The 18,867-nt window shown below is 56.0% G+C and overlaps 1 protein-coding gene across 3 annotated transcripts in view; it reads right to left on the reverse strand.

Moving 5' to 3' along the window:
• The window catches only part of BCAS4 (breast carcinoma amplified sequence 4), a 60,505-nt gene that overhangs the window by 9,783 nt on the left and 31,855 nt on the right, over window positions 1-18,867 (reverse strand). The window contains exons 4-5 of one of the 3 annotated variants that reach the window (XM_042980160.1): window positions 17,082-17,216; window positions 14,846-14,967 (exon numbers count right to left, since the gene is read on the reverse strand). In XM_042980160.1, coding sequence (XP_042836094.1) covers window positions 14,846-14,967; window positions 17,082-17,216 — 257 coding nt within the window. Of the gene's footprint in view, window positions 1-14,845; window positions 14,971-17,081; window positions 17,217-18,867 lie in introns of all 3 variants that reach the window. The other 2 variants (XM_042980159.1, XM_042980158.1) reach the window with 2 other exon arrangements.

An 18,867-nucleotide genomic window follows, 5' to 3' on the forward strand; every position in this document is an offset into this window, starting at 1 on the left:
AGCTAGGGGCTCCTGGGTGGCTCAGCCAGTTGAGCATCCGACTTCGACTCGGGTCGTGATCTCAAGGTTCGTGAGTTTGAGCCCCGCGTCGGGCTCTCTGCTGACCGCTCGGAGCCCGGAGCCGGCTTCGGATTCTGTGTCCCAATCTCTGCCCCTCCCCCACTCACATTCTGTGTCTCCCTCTCCTTCTGCCCCTCCCCTGCTCACAGGCATGCACGCTCTCTCAAAAATAAATGAACATTAAAAATGTTTAAATAAATAAATAAATAAATATAATAAAGCACATCCGTGGCAGCATATGCAAAGCACTGAGGGAATAGCACAGATAAGAGCTACTAAATAATAATATCAACATCACCAGTCATAATAACAGCCACTGACCCTTATGTTATCTGAATTACTGCTCACGACAATCCTGTGCAGAGGCTGTAACTGTAAATCCCGCTACACAGATGTGGAAACTGAGACTCAGCAGGCTTAGGACCTCACTCAAGGCGTGACACTTGTAGGGGACAGACAGGGCCCACCTCGTGGGCGTGCCATCCACATAGACACACAGGCCCGCACTTGCTCTGATGCTCTATCGCTGGCCTGAAATTCTTAATAAGCTGTGACAACGGGGCCTGCAGATGTTGTAGGATCTCTGGGCTCCCAGGGTCGGTTGTCTCCATGCCTCAGAAAGGTCACTCATGGAAGATATTTGCAGAGGACATATCAGATAAAGGGTTAGTATCCAAAACCTCTAAAGAACTTATCAAACTCGACACCCAAAACACAAATAATCCAGTGAAGAAATGGGCGAAAGACATGAATAGACATTTCTCCAAAGACATCCAGATGGCCAAGAGACACATGAAAAAATGCTCCACATCACTCATCATCAGGGAAATACAGATCAAAACCACAATGAGATACCACCTCCCACCTGTCAGAATGGCTCACATGAACAACTCAGGCAACAACAGATGTTGGCGAGGATGCAGAGAAAGAGATCTCTTTTGCACTGCTGGTGGGAATGCAAACTGGTGCAGCCGCTCTGGAAAACAGTCTGGAGGTTCCTCAAAAAATTGAAAATGGAACTACCTACGACTCAGCAATTGCCCTACTAGGCATTTATCCAAGGGATACAGGTGTGCTGTTTCGAAGGGACACGTGCACCCCCGTGTTTAAAATAGCACCATTCACAATAGCCAAAGTATGGAAAGAGCCCCAATGTCCATCGATGGGTGAATGGATAAAGAAGATGTGGTCTATATATACCATGGAGTATTACTCGGCAATCAAAAAGAATGAAATCTTGCCATTTGCAACTACGTGGATGGAACTGGAGGGTATTATGCTAAGTGAAATTAGTCACTCAGAGAAAGACAAATATATGACTTCGCTCATATGTGGCACTTAAGATACAAAATAGATGAAAATAAGGGAAGGGAAGCAAAAAGAAAAACAAGGAGGGGGACAAACATAAGAGACTCTTAAATACAGAGAACAAACGGAGGGTTGCTGGAGGGGGCTGCGAGTGGGGGGATGGGCTAAATGGGGAAGGGGAACTAAGAAGGCCGCTTGCTGGGATGAGCACTGGGTGTTATATGTAGGGGAGAAATCACTGGAATCTACTCCTGAAATCATTATTGCCCTAGATGTTAACTAACTTGGATATAAATAGATAAATAAATAAATGCTAAAAAAAAAACAAGTCACTCGTGGATGGCTTCGTGGGCAGCATGAGGCCAGCACTCCTGGCTGAGAGGACATCGTGGGGCAAAGGGCACAGCAGGAGCAATGGTGGATTTGAGGGGGGACATCAGCGAATGGATTTGTCCGGAGCCAAGACTGACCCACTCCTGGCACAGAGCAAGGAAGGGAAGATCCTTCCCCGGCCCAGAGCGTCAAAGCAGCTTCCTGTTCCCAGGGGTCTGCTCAGCTTAGCAACCTCCTTGTCAAACAGATTCTCCACCGACCCACAGGAGGCACGGTTGTGTCCGGATTCCAGCCACTGGCGGGTGGTCCGCCTCCAGATGAGTGTCCGTGGCCTGAACCAACAGCTGGCTAAGGTTCCCCAGCTGGCTACTGTCATGTGGGAGCTATACATTTCTCACTCTGATGCCGGTTAGCAGTAGAACCCCGGGAGGTACCATTGCCTGGCCTTGAAGGTGGCTGGCTCCACAAAAGAATGTTGAAAATAGCACCGGTTATAGCTCTGGGGAGCAGAAAGCAAACACAGCCTCAACTGACCATTTTGTCAGGGTCCCCAGTGTGGGCAGCTGTTCTCCATCAGATACACAAGCCGTTCGGAGGTGTCCAGAACCAGCAGGTGCTAAGAAGCCGCCTACATGCCTGCCCCCCACCCCTGCCCGGGCTGGAGAAAGACTCCCCAGGGCTGAGCGGTCGCCTCCCGACAGCTGAAGGAATCTGCTTCAGAGGCAAGGCCCAGACTGTCACCTGTGCCCATTCTCCCCCATCCCAGACATCCAGGCAGCCTTGGGAGTCTCCTCTCAATCCACCCTTTCCTCAGACGCAGGTGCTCTCAGAGCTCTGGTCTGGGCCCGCCAACCCCTCCAGCGGGTGGCCCGGGCTGCGGCCACCACACTGATGTCACCCTGTCACTCGCCCTGGGAAGCCCTTTTACGGGAGCTCGCCTCCCGCGCTGTCCTGGTCTGATTAAGACATTTTATCCACTGGGCCCCCTGAGGGTGGCAATGGATGATCTCCAGGGTCTGGAAAAATAATACTTGAGAGTGAGAAAAAGAAGAAAAGCTCGAGATGAAGACAGCAGGGATGGGACAGAGCAGGAGGTAACGAGAGACGGGGTCGGAGACGCAGACAAAGGGAAAGACACAAGAGGGACAGACACACACAAATGGGAGAGAAAGAGCAAGAGAAAATGTGGAAACAAGATGGGGGAGGGGACTGAGAAAAAGCAGAAATAGATGGAAAGGAGGAGGGGAACGTGTGGTGAATGGGGAGAGAGGGAGAACAGAGAGAATGAAGACGGACAGAGTGAGGGAGTAAGACAGAAAAGGAGAGGGAAGCACGGGGGCCGAGAGAAAAGGGAGGCATGTCCCGAAAGGCGGTGGCAGGGGTGGGGACACTTTGGGGACAAGGACCCGGAGGGGAGGGGATGGTGACAGGAGTGCACGAGCTGTTCCGTGCATTCAGGACCTCTCCAAACCCAAGCCAGGCTGCTGCACCAGATACACAAGAAACCCCCGCTCCGGGCCCCCACCTGCCAGCCCCATCCCTTTGTCAAAGAAATCATATTCTTCCCAAAGGACGGAGGCCATCTCGGGAGTCAGGTCACTCTTTGTTGAAGGGACTCTATCTCACCTTAGGGGCAGCGCTTTGCCCTTTTCCCATTTTATTCAGGACCCCTGGAAACCCTGGTCTAAACCCTCAACAGGGGCCTAGCCCTCTGGCTGCAAAGAGAGAAAGGGGAGGAAGGAGGAGATGGTGAGTGAACCGCTTCTTCCACGCCCACCGCAGACACCCAGCCCCGAGGCAGCCTCACCCCAGCTGCAGGGACATCATCTGTCTCCAAGGGCTGGCCACATCCCTGCGCCCGGTACACTAAGATGCTTAATCGACTCGCGCTCGGTCATCGACCTAGATCCCCTCTGTCTCCTGGGGTGATCTCGTTCAGCTTCTGGCTCCATGCTGGACACCTCCAGCCCCGAACCCCACACTAGCATCTCCAACTAGGCCTCTGCCCTGCAAACACATCCAGACAAACTCTTGAGTCACGCAGCGACTTGGATGTATCTACAGAGAATAATGCTGAGCGAGAAGAGCCAATCCTGAAAGGTTACATGGTGTAGGGTTCCATTTCTAGAACATTTTTGAAATAGCAACATTTTAGAAACGGAGGGCAGAGTGGTAGCTGCTGGGGATTGAGCAGGGGTGAGATCCCGGCAAGATTGGAACTGTTCAGTGTGGACCCTAGTGGTGGAGACAGGAGGCTAACTAATATAAACGCGTAGAATTTATACAACTGTCTAGAACCTAAAACACCTGCAAATGAGGACAAGCAAAATGGGAGCCCTAAGACCAGCTGATTGCATCAATGTCAGTACCTGGTCATGATATTATTATACTAAAGTTTTGCAAAATGTTTCCACTGGGGGAAAAGGGGCTAAGCTTCCAAGACATTTCTCTGTATTCATTCATTCATTCATTCATTCATTCATTCATTCATTCTTCCTTCCTCCCTCCCTCCCTTCCTTTTTACACTTGATCTTAGCCAAAAGGCTGAGAAGCGATGCCCTTCCTTCCTTTCTAATGCTTATTTATTTTTGAGAACGAGAGAGGAAGGGGCAGAGAGAGAAGGAAACACGGAATCTGAAGCAGGCTCCAGGCTCTGAGCTGTCAGCACAGAGCCCGATGCAGGGCTCGAACCCATGAACTGTGAGATCACGACCTGAGCCGATGTTGGACACTTAACCAACTGCATCACTCAGGCACCCCCCCCCCCATATTATTGCTTAACTGCGTGTAAATCTACAATTTTTGCAAAAAATTTCAATTAAATACCCTGCCCCGTGCACACACGAGGAATAGACCCCGTTTCCCCAGCTCCACCCTGACCCGCCCTGGTCCAGGCCAACAGCATCTCTCCCTGGACCATCGCGGGCCAGATCCCGCCTCAAACCCTCCAGAGCTGAGTCCCAGCGCTGGCCCCACACCTGGTCCATCCACCCCCTTCACCTCCGACTTCCAACAGGCTGCCTGCCCACTCAGGTCTCGCTGCTCCCACAGCCGCCCAGGACCCCTGCGCACGCCCTTTCTACCTCCTTCAGCGAACCAGCCACCTCCCTGACCACATCCTACCCTCAGACACCCATCTCCCTGTGCTTCTTCACTTTTCCATCTCCCCCGGGGCACACTAGACTGTCACCTGCCAGGTGGCAGGAATATTTTCTGTTCTCCATGGGTTCCAAGGATACAAAATAGCGAACAGCTCATCCAGGTCGGTGGGTAAGTATCGGTGGGTAAGTATTTGCTGGATGAACGAACAAATACGTGAATGTATGGATGACCAAAAGAACGGAGGGGAGGCCCATAGAGATTTGGCATCAAAGGAGTTAAGCCCGGCCCAGGGACTGGGGTCCTGGTGCAGCCAAGGAGGACTTACAGGGAATGTGGGGGAGGAAGAGGCCAGGGTGGACCTCAGCACAGAGGGGGGATGGGCGGGGCTGTCTTCAGGAGGAAGAGCCCAAGGTATGAGGGAAAGAAGCCCGGGAGAATACCTCGCAGGCTGACCATGCTGGCCACCCCCCAACATGCTTTCGAGAAAACAAACAGTTTGGGTGGAGGCCGAGTTCACTTTCTGGGGCCTCCGGGGGACCTATGGGCCAAGCCTAAAGGGTTTCCTACCATCTAAGGGGCCCATTTCCTCCAAAGTGGCTCATGCTGCCTGGGGAGTGAGGGTGTGAGTGGAGGTGGGGGGGGGGCGGTCACAAAGGGCTTTGGATCTGCACTGTGACATGCCCTCCGAAGCCCCACGTGGAGGTGCCAGCACTGAAAGCAGGTCCCTCCATCTAGCACAGGAAGCTGCCCATTCCTACATCTCTCAGACAGCAGTGGTCCCCCCTCCCTAGCTGTGTGATCTTAGCCAAGTTACTTAACCTCTCTGTGCCTCAGTTTTCTCACCTGGTGAACAGGACTAACGACAGTTTCTTACTTCAGGGGGTGTTACGCCCATAGAACTGCAAAGTGCTTAGAAAATACCAAGTGCTCACTGAATGCCGGCTAATTTCATTATTATTATGGCCCCCTGAATTCATAATTCTTTTTAAACACCGTCAGTAGCTTACAAAGAGCCCAAGTGTACAATTTCGTAACTTTGCACTTTTAGCATTAAATGCATTTCAGTTTCAAAACACGAACGTTTAAACTAAATCACAGTTGTGGGAGCCAATTCTGGGCACTGCTTGATTTTTAATAACAAGGAGCCTCAAAAATTGTAAGTGCCGGGACATCCTCCAGCCACTATAAGGCATGGCTCCTATATCGACCGAGGCAGCTGGCTCAGAGAATACTCAGTGGACGCCCGCTGGCCAGTGACAAGTTGCAGGAGGCCACACCAGGCACCAATGCTCTGGCAGCCAGCCCCAGCAGCAGCCCCCGGCGTGGTCTCCCACTTCTCTCGAACCAGTGACTGATGCCATCCGAGCCGCTCCTTTCCCCCCACTCTCTCCCACACACACTCCTTGGGGTATCGCCCGAGGCCTCTGGAGCCTGGTCCACACCAGCTAAGAAGCTTCCAGACACAGGACGAGAAGAGCTGGTGCCAGGGCCACAGCGCCAAGATCCCCAACCCAGGTCCCGGCGGGCACCTCCCCTCCGGTGCTCAACGATGTCCGGCCTGGAACGAGCTCCCTCCCTGCTCCGGCTCCTCATCGCGTTCGAACGCCGGAATTACCCCTCTGCCTGAGGCTCCAGGTTAATTATTAGGACTCTCCAAGTAACGGGAACTTTGGCCTTGACTTTAGGTCTGGCCGCATCACTAGGTGCAATGGCATCAGCCAGAACAGGCACCTGGATGAATTTACTGCTTAATGGGACGTGCTTTATTCTCCCTCGAAGAAAGCGGGCCGTGAACAGAGCCAAGTTCAAGAGCCTCCCGGGCTCCTTAGGCATCAAAGGGGTCACGCTTCCTCCAGAAGCCCCAACCCCGGCTGCGGGCGTCACACAGGTGCCTGTGCTAACGAAGGGCTGCCCTGCACGCGTCACGTCCCTCAGAACCTGCCCGCCCTCTGCCAGCCGGGCCTCGGCCACGGCCACGCCACTCCCCTGACCTCTCTTTCCTTTCCGGTCACGTGCCGGAGCCGGAGGCACGCAGCCCCCCTCAGATCCACCTGCTAAGAGCACCTGCCTGGGAGCTCTACTTTCTGGGGAGACTGTGGGGCTCAGTTCACAGCTGTTATTACCGACGGCTCCCCCGCACCACGCGCCACTGCAGGACTCCCCCTGGGTGTGCTTATGTCCCCAAGAACGGCAGGGGACGTCCGCGGTGCAGCCCAGCCAGCGGACGCAGAAGCAGATTCAGACCTCGTGGTCCCTCCGCTCCGCACCTCTCTCCATCTGAGGAGGGTGGGGTCCTGGGGAGACCCCTGGGTGGGGGAAGAGGTGACAGGGAATGGGGGCAGGGGGCATGGTGAGGCGTTGTGCCTTGTGTGCGAGCCGAGGAGAGACGCAGGAGACAGAGGCACAGAGACGCATGGAGAGAGGCAAGCAGAGAGATGAACAATTCGGAGAGGGGGGTCCAGATGGACACAGAGCCTGACGGGCTGACATCTCCACGTGGCAGCCAGTAAGGCCCCCAGTGTGTTGAAAGGGGTGGGGACTCAGAGGGGGGGACCCCGGATGCCCCCGGTGCCTGTGTCCCCCGATGGCCCAGCCTCACCTGGGACGTGTCCTCGGGCAAGACCTGTGCCCGGGAGTCCTGCTCCGAGCCGCCACCTCGGCCAGGCCGGGGGTGGTCCTGGCACGAGCAGGGGGAGGCTGGCCCAGGTGGGACAGGGGCCCCGGGGCAGAGCGAGCTGCCCCATTCAACTCCCGCTGGTGGGACGGGCAGCGGCTCCGCACAAGCTCGTGGGGGTGCGGGCGGAACCCTCGGCCGCTCCAAGGGAAGTTTCTACAAAACGGATCCCCACAGCCCACGCTCAGAGCAGCTGCTGAGTGCCGCACACGAATCCCGATCTCCGGGGGCAGCAGGCCGCCCCGAACGCGCTCCAGACAGCTGCGGCCCCCCGGGCTGCTCTCTTCCCTGACCACGGGCAAGCGACCTCACCTCTCCCCGCCCCAGCGGCCCTTCTCCAGCACGGGCCAGTGATGGCAGCCCGCCTGCCCACGGCAAGCAGGAACTGAGGAAACGAGTGCCGAGTTCAGTCCAGGGCACCCAGCACGGGTCCCGCCGTGCAGAAAGTCCTCAGGAAACCCGGCTCCACCTCCAGTGATAGAAGTCAGTGCTCACGTCACAGTCGGTGCCTGACACGAGTTTGCCAAGGGCGGAGGGAATCCCGCACGCTGATTCCACGGGGTTCGAGCACCGCTACCCCATTTCACAGGCGGGAAAGTTGAGACCCCGTTCCAAGGCCACGGGGCTAGTAAGCAACTCCATCAAGGCACAAACCCGGGGCTCTTGGGCTCTAGAACCCATGTTTTCATGTGTTTTTAAACGTTTGGGAATTGTCCGTATTTATAGGAGACACGCAAAGGCAAAGGCAATGATGTGTCCCACACACGATCATCGGTTCTGAGGACGGTCGTTCATCTGGGCCAGTGGTTCCTAACCCAGGGCAATTTTGCATCCAGGGACTTTTGTAATTTCTGGACTTTGATGATGGTCCTGACTGGAGGCATCTGGTGGGCAGAGACCAGGGACCAGATACCATCGTATGATGCACAGGACCGTCCGGCTGCAAAGAACGATCTGGCCCCACGTGTCAGTAGTGCTAAGGTTGTGAAACCCTGATCTGAACCCATGCTCTCAACTACCCCCTCCAAGAACCACGGGAGTTTGGCCTACACTCTGGGGGGGCGGGGGGATGGGAACTGGGAAGGCAGAATCTATGAAGGGTTACCTGGAGGGGGACAGTCCGACTCCTTCAGTAAACAGGCTCGGACCCCACCCCTGGCCAGGCTTGTGGAGGCCTGTGGGCCAATAGATCCCCTGAGATTTCTTTGGAGTCTCAGATTTATTTCCAAAATCAATTGATTTCACATAAGTCTTTACTCCCAACCTCTCTTTTTAAAAAAAGACCAAGGTCAGGCCACTCTGAGCCTCTGTTCCTGGCTGGAGTTGAGGGTGCCTGCCTCCTCAGTTGGCCGTCTCTGCCCGGCCCCAGAGCCTCACTTGGGGCAACCTGATTCCAGTGTTTGGATTTTGACCCTTGGAGCACGAAGAACATGGGGTCGAATTCAAATGAACCAGCCCCTGGCTAAGTCGAGATGTTCTAGCTTTCTTAAGCCTCAGTTTCCTCATCTGTCAAGGGGAAACGGTAACAGTACGTATGAACAGGTGAGCCCAGCCAGGGCAGGTAAAGTGCTAGCTTTTGCTGGTCCAATGAAGAGCCCAGAGGGCTCGGGCTGCTACTAAGTCAAAGACAAGACAGTCCCCAGCCCTGAGAAACTCTCAGTCTTGGGGAAGAGAAACTCTCAGTCTCGGGGAAACAACACGAAAAAACACAGCACCCCAAGGTGCTGTGCCAACAGGAGAACAGACAAGGGAAGTTCAGAGGAACGTTGCCTGGGGGCATTCAGGCAGCTTCCCAGAGGTGGTAACATTCAACATGGCCTTGAGCAATGAATAAACATTATCAGGCAGGGTACAGGAAGGGTATTCTAGGCAGGGGACCAGCATATGCAAAGGGCACAGCATCCACCAGCCGATGGATGGGGACGCTGCGGTCACAGGGATGCGGGGAGTGGATGCCAAAGTTGGTGGCTGTGTTGCTGGGGAGGGGGGACTGTGTCCCACCGACCACGGAGAAGTTGGAATGCTCCCACATAGGCTTCAGCAAACAGTCCCCCCGAAACAGAAGCCCCTTCTTGTTGAAAGGAACTTTCTTGGTCAACTTCAAAATCTCAACAAGAATGCAATGCTTAAAAAAAAAAACAAAAAAAAAAACGGGTTCGCAAACCAGCCTGCTCAGAGCCCTCTGTCCCTCCCCAGCACACAGGCCAGTGTGTAACTCACAGGGCCAGTTTGGTGTGGTGGGGGGGGGGGGGGAGCAGGGGGGCTGGGGACCAAGCGCCACTCAGCCCTCCACTGTTGCGTTAATATTTGCCAACTGCTCATGTTGTGTTTCTACCGAAAGGGATGAAGGGCAGAAGGAGAAGAAGAAGCCAGTTCGGGGCCCCGGAGAAGGAGCCTTGGAATCTCCTCTGCCTCCTTTGTGTTGGTGCCTGGCTCGGCCTCCACCGCCAGATAAAGCCCCAGCCAAGCCTTGCCTCCTTCCGGGAGTCACCCCTCCAGGGGGATTGGGCAGAGGGAGGGGGAGGTGCCCCAGCCAGGCAGAGCCTCCCTCCCTCTACAGGCCTGGGTGGGGAGGGAGCTGGGGGGTGGTGCATAGGGTGAGCGGGGGAGGGGAGGAGACACCGAGCCTGGCACTGCTGACTCCTACAGGCCAGCCTGGGCAGGGCTGCTCCGCCCACAATCTCCATTACCTTCTTGAAAGTCCCAGAGGCGGCCCCAAGCTGCAGGGGAGCTGCAGGGGAGAGGGGCAGGCCAGGACACTCTTCCCGGGGCTCTCCACTGCCTGGAGACGGCCTCCAGAGAAATCTGGGGAGGCCGTCAGGGGCCACGGAAGCCTTACGAGCACCCACTGATTCATATTTACTGAACACCTACTATGTGCTCCACCTGGGTTGGAAGACCAAACGCCCAGAGGCAGGTGCTGAGTGTGGGCAACTCCGGCCGACGACGGTGGTGTGGCAGGAACGCTTCCCAGGAGCCCAGACCTCTGCTTTCTCAAGAGAAAAAAAGTACAGATCCTTATGTGAAATTAGTTTTTTAAATGCTGGCAACTGCAGGGCGCCTGGGGGGCTCCGTCGGTTAAGCGTCTGACTCTTGGTTTCAGCTCAGGTCATGATTTCGAGGTTCATGAGTTCGAGCCCTATTCCGGGCTCCGTGCTGCCAGTGCAGATCCTGCTTCAGATTCTGTCTCCCTCTCTGTACCTCCCCCACTCGCTCTCTATCGCTCTCAAAAACATAAATAAATACACTTAAAAAAAAAAAAGGCTGGCAACTAATTCCAACTGAACACACACGCACACAGACACGCACACCCCAAGTGGGGCGAAGACCCTCCGTGGGTAGGGCACATTTGACCTAAAGACCTTCAGTGTGCAACCATGACCATTGAGGCTGAGGTCTGCGCCCTTAGCAGGAGCACAGAGCAAGGGGAGAGACGCGCTGAACAAGGTCAAAGCTGGATTAGATCCTCGCTTTACCACTTACGCTCCGTGACCCTGGGCAAGTAAATAGACCCCTCTGAACCTCCGGTCCCTTCCCCACGAACCGGAATAACAACAGCCACCTCCAGGCTTGTTATGGGGAAGCGGTGACAAGGCACAGAAAGCCCTTCGTATACGTGCTCAATAGAACCGTGATCGTTGGAGCGAGAGCGGACACGCCACTACGAAAAGGCTGAAGGGTCCCTGCAGGGGCTGGTGCAAAGAGGCAAAGAGGATGCCTCCTCGCTCTTCCCTGCTGCCAGAAGCCCCTGGAGAGGTGACGTCTGTGGGGTACAGGCCATCAGCCTAAAACCCAGAGCTGGGAGCATGCAGGGCACAACTCACAGCTGCAGCACGTTTCCCCCCAGCGCTCAACACTTACAAGAATGACTTACTGACTTTTTGACGTCAGAAGGTTCATGTAAGACTCTCGACGGCCACCTTTCTCTGAAATAGGAACATCTGGCCACGGTCGGCCACCACTTCGTTCCCGTGCAGGGAGCTGCGGACGTTCTCTCCTGCTTTAGAGGAGGCCCGGGCTCTGCCATGTGCCTCCCTTCCCACCCTTCCTTACTGGCCCACACCCGGCAGACACGCTCCTTTACACTACTGGCTTGCCCGGCGGGCATCTGTCGGGTGAAGAGGTGGGCCGGGCAGGCTAGGCCGGGCCAGGCCGCAATCTAACCGGTCAGCCTGGCTCTGTGTGGGCGTCAGGCCCCAAGCGGTCCTGCCATTAGCCCAAGAGATTTCCTTGGAAAGCATCGCACTCTTATCCATCGGAAGCTTAATCAGAATGATGCCTCGTGAGCAAGATGTTTCGGCTCGGCAGAAAACCAAACAAACAAATGAGTGAGGCGGTTCTGTGCCTCCGGGCACAGGCGCAGAAGAGCGAGGCCCGGTGCGGTCAGCAGAACACCAGGGGTGGCCACTGGGCCCCGTGCGACCGGGCCTGGGCCAAGGGGACAGCAGCGACACCCAACATGGTCTCCCTTGCCCTTCGGAGGCCCCAGCCCCCCCTGGCTCCAGTTCTACCCCACGCTTCCATTTCCACACACGCCGAGAAAGATCTCCGGATGTGAAGGGTCCTGTGTGCCGACCTGGGCTGACAGCCACGTCCTCGGGCGGGGTCTCTGGAACCCAGACACTCATCCAGGAGGCCTGGGTCCCCCACCTGGAGCCTCTGTTCTCTCTTCTGATTGTGGGGGAGGCAAAGATCGGGGCGCTCAGGGCACCACACGTGACGTTTCTAGGCTGAGGACGCTCCCCCTACCAACTGAAGCCGAGAGCTTGGAGGGCACCCTTCGCCCCACTCAATTCTCACATCCAGGTCTCAACAAGACAGTGCTGACCCTGGATGCCAGCCCTCGCTCAGGGCAGAGGAGAGCCCTGGCAGTTCTCCGAGTGAAGCAGGCTTACCATGACACTCCCCTGCTGTGAAGCCTTCCATGGCTCCCCATTGCCCTCAGAATAATGTTAAACTCCTCTGTGTGGCCTGAGACCCTGTCTAATCTGGCCCTGACCTCATGTCCCCCAACTCCCCGCTTTGTCCATTCAGCCGACCCACACCGCATTTCTGACCGCTGCTCGGCACTGCGTGTGGCCCCTTCCGAGGTCTTTGGGCCCACGGTGCCTTCTGCCAGGAGCACCCTTTCTCCTGTCTTCAGACTGACTTACTCCCCATCCAGGCCCCAGCCTACATGGCCCTTCCTCAGAGGCCATCCTTGACTCCCTCAGAGCAAGCCGGGTCCCCTTTCGAGGCAACTATATACTGAATTTTCTTAGGATTTGGTCACTGTGATCTCTTCCCCCTAGACACAAGCATGCTGGGGGAAGAGATCACAGTGTTCTCTAAAGGCAAGAGGGGACAGAGTTAAGAAAGTGGGCTCGTATCCTGATGCCCAGCTGTGTAACCTTGGGTAAGTTACTTACCCTCTCTGTGCCTTAGTTTGCTCGCCTGTACAATGGGGCTAAAAGCAGCACTCCGGCCTTGCGCGGCGTGGGGAGGTGGAGAATGGTGCACGCCGCTGCAGGGCCGGCTCTGTGTCACCATCCCCACGATACCTGCGCCCCCCTGGATGAGGAGGCGGTCTGTCCTGAATCGCTCCATTATTTATAGGCAGCGCTGGCTTTGCAGATCCGCCAATGCCCACAGAACCCTCCTTCGGACAGTCTTCCTCGTCCTTTCCATTCTCACTGCTTCGGTGGAGGCCCTCGTCCCTTTGCATCAAACCCAAACCAGTTTCCCAGCGAGCAGAGCTTTTGTGATCACGCCCGTGTCCGTGAACCAGCAGCTGAGCGGCCCGGGGCTTACAGCGACTCGCCCACGGACACGCGGCCAAAAGATGCCAGAGATGGGGCTTAGCTACAGGGGAAGAGAGGCGCGATGCTCGCTTCAAATCCACAAGGCAGAATCTTGGAACATTGTAAGAATCCACGTAAAGGTCTAATGGAAAACGTTCACGTAGCGCAGGATGAAGAGAAGGACCGTGGACCATAGAAACACGTGCATTAGCATTAAAATCGGAGCACGGACCGTGTACGTTTTTGTACCGGGGCACGGAAGGCCCGGGGCACCAGTCAGCCCTCCCCTCAGTCTGTGGACGGACTGCCTGCCCCCCCCACCCCCGGCAGCTTGGGTCAGAGGTAAAAGGCCTGGGGTTCAGGGGCTCATGATGGAGGTGGTACCCGCAGGCTGGCACGCCCGGGCGCCCTCAGCCAGCCCCGGCCGAGCCAGCAACAAGTCACACGGGCAGGGGGCAGGTCTAGGCCCCTGGTGCTGGGCACAGGGGTGGGGGGACTGTTTCCTGGCCCTGCTCCCGGCGTGCTGGGAGACCCCAGCCCGGCTGCCCTGCACCCTCGTCGGGCCTCCCCCGACACACGCAAACCGAGGAAGGAGAGAGAGGGAGGAGGGCAGGACGGAGGGCAGGTGGGGCTGGCCAAGTTAATAAAAACAAGGACCGGTTTTCTCTCCGTGCCCCCCTGCCCTCCCCAGGAATCCCACTCCAGCTAATGGAATGGCAGGAAGGGTGGGAAACACACCCCCAAAGGCCCCTGCCCAGCTCCAGGCTGAAAGCGGAGGGCCCTCCCTCCTGGGCCCTGTGGGGGGGGCCGCCATCCCTCCTTGACTCCGGAAGGGTCATGGGGGGCAGTGATGGCTGCTGGGCTTTCAGGGGAGGGGTAGGAGGCTCACCCCACAGGGAAAGGACCCCTTGTCAGCATTTCCACGGGGCCAAGTGAGACCCAAATACCTCTGCCCCACTCTTCACTCCACGGGGCCCTCGGGGACCCTCGGGGGCCCTCAGAGTCGTGAGGCGGGCGGGTGAGGGCGGGAGATGGAATTGGGGGCTGGCGGGGGCGGCCTCACACTGGGGAGGAGGGAGGCCTCTTGTAGGCTCACTGAGGGAAGTGTGCACCTGAGACAGACACTGAGGGGAACGGGCTTAAGCCCAGCTGAGTGGCTTTGGGGGAACCCATCCTGACGCTCTAGGAGAACCCCCACCCCCCAGATGGAGGTTCCAGCGGCAGAGCGGGGCACAGAAAGGGCGCGGGGCCAAGTGGCGACCCAATGGGCCCAGGCCTCACAGATCTGAATCCCAGCTTCACCACCTTCCGGGTGAACAAGCAATTCGACTCTTTGGTGCCTCAGTTTCCTCATCTGTAAAATAGGGGCGATGACCCGACCACCTCACAGGGCGGGATGTCTGGTGCCCACCGAGTCAGGGCTCCAGCGTGAGTTGCAACGACCATTATTCTAGAAGGACTCCTCCAGCTCACACCCTGGGTGCAGGTGCACATACACACACGTGTGCACACCCTCGCCTGCACCACCTGCCCCAGACAAAGCCCTCCTGGGGCCAAGATTGATATGCTGGGTTGCTGAATGACTCACCACGGCTGGCTGGGATGCACTTCCTGGAACAGGTCACCACAGGCAGGCCTGGGGCCCCCCCGAGTCTGGTAGAGATGAGAGGGTGCAGGTTCCGGCATGCCCAGCCACACCCAGGTGGGATCCTGCTGCGGGAGGGGGCAGGGGAACCCCAGTTTCAGGGGCCTGCAGGCCTGAGCTCCAACCCCAGCACTGAACTCAGACGCTCGACTCACCATCTCTGAGACCTGGTCTCTGCCTCTAAATGGGGACGCTAGTGCCGACCACATGGGGACAACTGCAGAGCACAGAGAAAGACTGGAAAGTGCAAAGACCAAGGGCCCGACAGGTCCCACTGTTAGGATGCTTGCTGGGGGCCAGGGGCAGCCACGGTCCTCTGATCTTCCTCCCCCGATGTGCTTCTAAGCCCTCAGTGGGCAGAGCACTGGGTGCTCTGGAGGTTCCTGGGGGCGACTGGGGGTTCCTGTTTACCCGGGAACGGTCATCATATCTCAAGGGAGAGGACAAAAAAACAAAAACAAAAACAAAAAACAAACAGCTCCTGACTTCATCATTGTTGGAAAGCAGAAAGATAGCATTTCTCTGGAGATGGGGCAACCCTGGAGGGCTTCTGAGAAGAGGTGGCATTAACTTAGCCTCTGAAGGATCAACAGGAGTTCCTAGACCATGAGACAGGTGAGGCCATTGTCTAGCTGCTACTGGCCTTGGGCAAGTCACTCACGTGGAAGCACATGCCTCGGGCAGGTGTAAAAGAAGACGGAGCAGTGGGGTCCTGGCAGGGACTAGACAGCGGAGCCCAGCCACGCATCCCAAGGCACACTGTTCAAATAACACTGCCTGGCCAAATAGAACGAGTTCACCTGCTCCATTCTGTCCGTGGGCGATAAGACCGCAACCCCTGAAACCTACCAAGTCTCCATCCCCCTCCCTATCGAATCGGAATAACGCTGATGCCCAGGGCACACACGACGTTTGGGAAAGGTAAATGAATCAGCGTGTACGAAATGCCCAGTGCAGCGCCTGGCACGCAGTAAACACAGTGGAAATACGCAGGCAGGCAGCAGACAGAGGCGTGGGAGGGAGGGGGGATTCCCGGGCAGACCCAAGGAACAGTGAGAAACCCCTGGGGGGGGCAGGACAGGGTGGCTGGCTGAGCTGTGAAGGCCGAGGCCTCAGAGAGGGGCCGACCAGGGTCCACCCCAGCCTCGTCACACCAGGTCGTGTGGCCTTGGGCGAGTCCCTTCACCCCACTGAGCCTCATCCTTCCCATCTGTAGAATGGGGGTGGTATAAAGGTCCCTCCTCCAAAGCCTGGCATGGGAATGAGATGCCACATAACCCAGCACACAAAGCACTTCGAACAGACCTGGCAGAAACCGTCGCTGCAATTATCGAACACGGGGCGTTCTCAAACTAGAGGTGGGGTTTCTCAAACTAGAGAATCTCCTGCCGTGGTGGGGGGGTGGGGGGAAGCGGGGCTGTCCTGCACCCTGTAGGGTGTTCAGCGGCATCCCTGGTGCCTAATCACCAGATGCCAACAGCACCCTTCACATCTAGTCACAACCAAAATGTCTCCGGACGTTGTCCCGTGTCCCCTGGACCGGGTGACCAGCAGATAAGTTGAGAAGACGGCTGTGTTTTAAACATTGAAGGTCTCCACTGCAGGATCAGTCTGGCCTCAGTTTTTCCATCAGCAAAAGGGATACAATGATCCCTCCTTTGGGGTCGTAGGGAGGATTCCGGGAAAGCAGAGATGTGGAGAGGAGAGGCCTCTGTAAGTCACAAAGGGCCACATGCAGGCTGGCCCTCCGTCCCCAGACCTCCACCGTCCCCGGCCCCTCTGGTCGACTTGAGGCCGACTCGTGCCTCCAGAAGGACCCACCCTGAATTCTGAATGTCACCCTGAGCACGTCCTTATGTGTGCAAGGACAGGACAGGAGGGAAGGGGCTGTCCCTGCTCACTTCGGTAACCCCAGATGGACCACAGTGCTCAGCAAACAGCAGGCGCTCAATAAATAAATGGTGGGTGAATAAGCAAGTGGCCACAGCACTGAAGCTCCAAGCTCAGAGCGAGAAGAGGCGCCCCAGGGAGGGACGGAGACACTCCAGCCACCTGGGCCTGCCAGCCAGACACCGTTTCCTGTCTGTGTGAGTGAGACATGCCCTTTGAACTCCCACTTCCTGAGCCCCTCTCCCCTCTCTGGGGTCTGGGAGGAGGCGGGAGGCGGGGAGATACTCACATTCCTGAAGGAGGGCAGCCCCGAGGAGCCCAGCCACCTCCGCAGAGCCTGCGAGAAGGCCCCGTGGTCCCGCTCGGCCTGAAGCACGTGGGCCTCCAGGAAGGAGACGTGGTGCCCAACCATCTTGACGAAGGCCTAGTGGAGAGAAGAGACAGACGGGGATGCCACACTGGCCACGGACTGGAGCACGGTTTGCGTAGACACCCGGCCCTCCATCACCGCTGCCCTGTGGGCTCCTGAGGATGCCAGGCAGGGCCTGCTCAGCGGGGGCACCTTCAGACACCCTGACGATAACAGTAACGGCCCCACGGGGGGCCTTGCGGGGCCTCTACTTGTGACCTCTCACCTTCTCCCCATAGGGACCCTGGTTTTAGCCTCTATTTTGCAGAGGAGGGAAACCGAGGTTCAGAGAGGTTAGGTCACCTAACCAAAGTCACACAGCCAGTGGGTGGAGGAGAAGGGACTCGGGTGCACATCCGTCAGACTGCAAAGCCTTCTTAATTAAAAACAGGGTTTAGATTAGAATTCAGTTCTGCTCCTTAAAAAACTTTTATTAAAGATATTTTTAATGTTTATTTATTTTTGAGAGAGACAGAGCTTGAGCGGGGGAGGGGCAGAGAGAGAGGGAGACACAGAATCCAAAGCAGGCTCCAGGCCCCGAGCTGTCAGCATAGAGCTCAACGCGGGGCTCGAACCCACGAACCGTGAGATCATGACCTGAGCCAAAGTCGGACGCCCAACTGACTGAGCCACCCAGGCGCCCCTAAAAAAAAATTTTTTTAATGTTTATTTTTGACAGAGAGAGAGAGACAGAGACAGAGAGACACAGCATAGGGCGGGAGGGGCAGAGAGAGAGGGAGGCACAGAATCCCAAGTAGGCTCCAGGCTCCGAGCTGTCAGCACAGAGCCCGATGTGGGGCTGGAACTCATGAGCTGTGAGATCATAACCTGAGCCAAAGTTGGACACTTAACTGACTGGAACCGCCAGGTGCCCCTAAAAACAGGTTTTTTTAGAAACTGCCAAAATGGGGGCACCCGAGTGGCTCAGTCGGTTAAGCGTCCAACTTCAGCTCAGGTCAAGATCTCACAGCTTGTGAGTTTGAGCCCCACGTCGGGTTCTGTGCTGACAGCTCGGAGCCTGGAGCCTGCTTGGGATTCTGTGTCTCTCTCTCTCTCTGTCCCTCTCCAGCTCGTGCTCTCTCTCTCAAAAATAAATAAACATTAAAAAAAAAATTGCCAAAACACTCACTTTAATAGTTAGTGAACATCAGAGAGTCTCAAACTCAGAGGCTGCTTGCTAAGGGGCAGACAGGTGACAAGCAGGTAAAGAGGGCTGCGTGGAGACTGGGGTGATCCGGAATGCAGGGTCCAGGCCCACAGAGGCTGCTCTGCTCCAGGCCTTTGATGCAAAATACCCAGTTTCAAAAAAAAAAAAAAAAAAAAAAGAAAGAAAGAAAGAAAAAAAAAGAGAGAGAACCTGGGTCAGACTCTCTGGATTAGAATCCAGTTCTGCCCCTTACAAGCTGTATGCAACTTTCTACAAGCCTCAATTTCCTTATCTAGTAAATGATAATAATGATGATATTACTATATGGAATACGAATAATACCAACCTTGCTAAGCAGGTGAGTGCTTACTTAGCACATACTGAGCTCAATAAACGTCAGGTATCATTTTGAAAAGAAAAAAAAACTGCAGATTTTATGAAAAGCCTTGAGTTTTTACCCATGTTAGCAATAATTCCCAATTAAAAAAAAAAAAAAATTCCGTGCAGGCGCAGACACGT

Source organism: Panthera tigris, chromosome A3, assembly GCF_018350195.1.
Source record: "Panthera tigris isolate Pti1 chromosome A3, P.tigris_Pti1_mat1.1, whole genome shotgun sequence".
Taxonomy (NCBI): Eukaryota; Metazoa; Chordata; class Mammalia; order Carnivora; family Felidae; genus Panthera; species Panthera tigris.